Consider the following 5330-nt stretch of genomic DNA (forward strand, 5'->3'; position numbering starts at 1 on the left):
ATTAATTTTCCACTATTTTTGCTTATGCTTTTGTAGTGAAATCTATGCTATTAAAAAAAAATCTTTTAAACACTACATTGCATAGAAGTTTGGCTTGACAAAATCACAACGTGTGAAGGATTTATACCGTTTGATAAAAATTGTTTTATATTATTGACTTTGACTTCCATTAGCAAATTTCGTTTAACTTTCATATCAGCATCGTATGCATGTTTTCCATAAAAACTTTCAGTGAAATTATGACTTCAGAGTATGCAGTATACATAGTACTTGTATTAAAATTTCAAAAGTCCAACATTTTCACGTCAGATATTGCAAAAAAAAAACGATATAATTATCGGTCATATTTAATAAAAATTAATTTTCCATTGTTGCCATAAGTTTTTTGTTACGTTACTCGAGTTTTGTTAAAAGTAGTACAACAGTTTACCTGGTTATTTTTTTTTTGCACGGTTGCGTTTGTTTAATTTTCTTGTTCTGTGATGAACTTATAGTAGAAACTTTTTGGTGGTACCTACTATATTTTCCTTGATTGAATTATGATATTTTGAAACCAGCTTCATTCAATTATGGTGTCATTTAAAGACCATGGGAGGAAAAATACGAACGTGTAACGTAAGAATCGGGTGTCGGGTATACATTCCTTATATTAAATATTAAATGTTTTATCCTATATATATTTATTAATCATGCCAAACAATACTACGAATATAAATTAATGCAGTCATGGTTATAATTATTATTTTTTATTAAAGACAACCAAGCGGCGCCGGTGGTGTAGTGGTAAGCGTGATAACCTCTCACCCCAGCAGGCCTAGGTTCAATCCCAGTCGGCGCCGCCGGGATGTTCTGAGGCATAACATCTCTGATCACGGGAAGTAAAGCCGTTAATCCCCGGTTCATGAGTTGATGGGTCGATAGGTAGGGTCCAGATGTGGAATCTGTCTTCCTGGCGTCTGTAGCCTTGGTGCTCAGCACGGAAAACAAGATCGACGGAAAACAAATCAAGGAGAAAAAAAAATAAATCCATCCTGTAGTGCTTTGTCTAAATAATCATTATATCAACTTAAAACATGACGTTTAAGAAGAAATACAATTTCGATTTCACTGAAATGTATCAAACTGCGGACACTAATTCTGATACGTCTCTGTTACAAAAGTAATCGTAGTTCCATTTAGAGCTTCGGATAGTACATATTCCATCGTCCAAAGGTTTGTTGAGTACAGCAACGACTCTCCTTCATTTAAGTCCACCAATAACTCGCTGCAAACTCGATCACAGTCTGCTTTAGCTCTCAAAACAACCCGAAGCACTTCCTTCAGCTGCATGATGACAATTAATCCTTGCATTTTCAAATGTTTAGGTGATTTCGTTCGATAATTGTTTGACATCAATATCCACGTAGTATATGGCATCTCCAGATGTGGCGGATAAAAATAGGGTTTGTCAATCAACAAGCGTGTTCGTTTGACCGTTTTCAGCTCACAATTACGAAAATGCAGGAACCACGAATCGTTACGGTGAACATTAATGAGTATTTCAAAAAGATTGACCAAAGTGTTTTCCGCTTTACCGGATGATAGGGAACCAAATATCAAATTTGTTTGCACGTTGCATGGTCTGGCCAACACTAATGGTTCTAATGCTTCCACGAAAATGGTCTCGTTTTCCCAGGATCTGTCCTTCCATAGAGCATGAGAGTCGGCAATAACTACTGGTAAGTTTCTCATTAAATGATGTTCATTCAAATAGTCAAAAGAAATTGCTTCAAGTTTGGGCACAGATTCTGTAATAAATGGAAAAGAAAAAGGTCCAAATGTTTCATTGCCACGATATCACATTCTTTTTCTAAACTCACCAACACTTTCACACACTGCACAGTCATCAAATGAGAGTAGAATGTTTGTACGTGATAAACTTTGCTTTTCTATGAATTCGGGAAAATCTCTAATCAAACATCGCTGTTTGTAAAGAGGAATCCAATCCCAATATGGCAATATTTGAATCATGGTAAGTCGTCCAACGGCAGCAGCATTCCAATTCAGCACAGGAACGTAGTATACAGCCAGCACAACAATTGCTATCACTGCAGCTAGCTTTGCTCTTTTGATCAATTTGCAACGAAACAAATGCCATCTGAGAGGAGCAAAAGCCTTGTAGATTCCCAAATCCGATAGTTCCAGTGTGTCAATCGATTGAATAATACTTTCAAACTGCTGATCCAAACCTTCCGTAGGCGAAGACATTTTGAAACAGACTGAGCGGATATTGAGATCGGGAAATGGCACATGTGTCCTGGGCTTCCACTTGAACGAGTTTTCAATCTCCTTTTTCCAATGAAGTTTAACAGTAATTTGATTTACGGTTAGATGAATCTATACAACGAGTGTTAAGGGGATGATAAGCGAAACACTGAATTGGGATTACTAAACCAGCCCTATGAACTAGTAAGGGTTGGAAAAAATGAGCAACATAAATATCCTTGATGTAAAAAATTGGAACATGAGCGTGTGCGGGAGAGGGGTGGTCACTGCACTTAGGTAAATATTGCAACAAATTTAAAAAAATCTGATGTAAGAATTGTCATGACGCTGGCAGTGTTTTACACCCTTCGATAATTAGTCGTGAATAATTCAAGACCAACAATTGAAATGGCCTTAACTCCATTTTGTAAACAAACCTTGTAAGGCCATTTTCTCGCGAACCGAAACCTTCATTCGCAAACCTAAACCACAATCGGGTAGAGGAGAATTTCCCCTACCTGTTCATTATGTTGGTTTGCCTTTGCGGACTTCGGTTCGCGAGAAAATGGCCTTGCAAGGTTTGTTTACAAAATGTAGTTAAGGCCATTTCAATTGTTGACCTTGAATTATCCCTAGCTCTAAGGTTACACCTTTAGCATTTATAAAAACCCGAATTTATCCACCTATGGTGTGATCAGACCCTTCTTACTTATTCAAGTTTATTTATTTTATTGTCATTATCAGTGACCAAGCCCCCCACCCCCGTGTCATCCAGTGACGCTACGCCACTGCCTGGGGGTACCCGGATTATATCCGGGTTCAGTCTATTTGGTGAGGCTACCAATCACCTTATCATCGTATTTTAATGTGATTTAATGGGTTTTAATTCAATTCATATTCAAGCAACTTCCCCGGGGTACCCGGAACATGTCCAAGTGTGTCCAATGTGGTCTGGAACACTTAACACGACTTGCATTGATCTTATTTCTGAATTCTGTAGTAATTTGATGTGTCGCATGATGGTTTTGATACGTTTTCCGTTAAATCCAGCGTGAAGGCCCATATTCACCGGATCTTATTCCGGCCATATCTCCGGAACCGGTTCACCGATTCCAAAAACCCCAAGACCTATCATTTGGCGCCGAGTTTGTCCAAATCGGTTGAGCGGTTGCTGAGAAACGTGAGCGCATTTATTTCGTTACATACACACACACATACACACATACACACATACACACACAGACATGTTCCAATCTCGTCGAGCTGAGTCGAATGGTATTTGACACTCGGCCCTCCGGGCCTCGGATCGATAGTCGGTTTTTCAAGTGATATCTCTACCCTTCTTTGTAAGAAGGGTAAAAAATAAAGCAATGGAAAAACGCACCATAAAAACACCCAAATAATCAATAAAACTCCGGTGTAAATTCCTATAAATGGTGAATCCATAAATAACAATGACAATATAAACGATGCTTTTTGTAAAATTTAGTAATACAATTATAAAAATGTACCTCTAAATTTCTAAATAAAAACCATTTAAATTGTATGAATTACCCATAAACATATCCCATATGATCCATTAAACGTTCAACCAGGGTGCCTTCCATTCATTTTGGCTAAAAAAATGTAAATTATGGAATAATAGCAACAAGAACAGATTGTGAAGTTTGTGTTTGACACATATAGGGGAAATGGATGTAATGTCAGCCTAAATGCCCCTTAGTTGTGCCCATACATAAATTCAGCAATCGACTAAATTTTCAATAGCGACCAAAAATATCCATTAGTACCGTCCCAATGACGCATTCATCTAGATAAAATTGATAAATAGCAGCTTTTTAGCGATCGGCCCAATCCTAGATCCATAGGCCAACATTAGAGTCATTTCCCCTACCTGCCAATTTTGCTATACGAGAGTCGCAATAAACGATTTTGTCATTTATCTCACCCAATCTTTGCTCTTCACTCTTCGCGAACAGGCGATTAGAAAATCGCTCATTGTGACTCTAACAAAGCTAAATTTGCACGTTTTATGTGTCAAACATACACACTAAGATTTTTTTACAGAACATTGTAATTTTTTACCGAATATGGAACAGCTGAACATTCGGTAATCGATTCGGTAATTTTTATGTTTTACAGTACATTCAGTAAATTTATATTCAGCTGAGCTGTCAAAATTTAACAATACCGCTCTGTAAATTTTTACCGAAAATGCTGTAAAATGTTTACCGGTCGATCTAAAATTTGTTCGGTAAAAATTACCGATTGTTTTGTTACTGCATTTTTTATGCATGCATGGATTATTCTTTCTTTTTTTCAAATTTGAAGTTAACAATAAGATAAATAGGTTATTTGGTATATTTTTTTCTACGAATGTTATTAGCTACAATGTTTTTAATATGCATGCATTATCCGTCTGTTTCGGAAAGCTGTTAACAGCATTGTGATTTGGAACATGAAGGTACCCAGAGTTCATATTCCTTCATTCTCTGAATTCGGTGGATGCATTTTCCCGATGCATCTCTTCACTTCTGCAGGGAACACAAATGCTGATAGCGCATGGATGGTGATGGCGGTGGTGCCCGAGCTGACCGTAGGAAAAACACATGATGGGATCTTCATTCATCTCGAGAACCATCTAAAAAATATAATCGAAATTAATGATAAAAATAATAATAATAGTTATAATAGTTTTAATTTTACTTACTAACGAAAAAGATCTTCTGTTCCTCCATCGAGAGCTTAAATTTTTTGGAGTATTTACTCATTTTTCAAACACTTTCCAATTGCGCACTTTATAACACCGGAGAAACGAGTCATAACCAACTTTAAAAAGGTGGGCAAAAAATAAGTTTGACAGCACGTAATTTACAAATCGTTCGGTACTTTTTAGTTTTTTACAGTATTACGGAATTGCAGCCATTTACAGGTTCAATCCGTAATTTTATTTACATTTTACGGTAATTTTCTGTAAATTACAGAAATTCGTCACTTTTAAATGCTGAAAACCGGTAAAACACAGTATTTTACAGAACAATCGGTAAAAATTGTATTTTACAGACTAAGTTCAGCAAAAAAAAGTA

The 5330-nt window shown here is 36.6% G+C and overlaps 1 protein-coding gene across 1 annotated transcript; it reads right to left on the minus strand.

The window, feature by feature from the left end:
* Positions 1 to 833: 833 nt before the first annotated feature.
* On the minus strand, positions 834 to 2247 carry LOC135715965 (uncharacterized). Its single transcript, XM_065238881.1, has 2 exons — positions 1860 to 2247; positions 834 to 1787 (listed from the first exon to the last, which is right to left on the minus strand). The coding sequence occupies exons 1-2, from the start codon at positions 2245 to 2247 to the stop codon at positions 1132 to 1134; spliced, it is 1044 nt and encodes a 347-aa protein (XP_065094953.1). The 3' UTR covers positions 834 to 1131.
* Positions 2248 to 5330: the final 3083 nt, after the last annotated feature.

Source organism: Ochlerotatus camptorhynchus, unplaced genomic scaffold (assembly GCF_037179485.1).
Source record: "Ochlerotatus camptorhynchus isolate MF236.1 unplaced genomic scaffold, CSIRO-AGI_Acam_v1.1 ptg001058l, whole genome shotgun sequence".
NCBI classification, from domain to species: domain Eukaryota; kingdom Metazoa; phylum Arthropoda; class Insecta; order Diptera; family Culicidae; genus Ochlerotatus; species Ochlerotatus camptorhynchus.

Coding starts and splice junctions, on each gene's coding strand:
- LOC135715965 (XM_065238881.1), bottom strand. CDS start 2,247: ATGTCTTCGCCTACGGAAGGTTTGGATCAGCAGTTTGAAAGTATTATT. Junction 1,788..1,859: donor TGCAGTGTGTGAAAGTGTTG/GTGAGTTTAGAA, acceptor CATTTATTACAG/AATCTGTGCCCAAACTTGAA.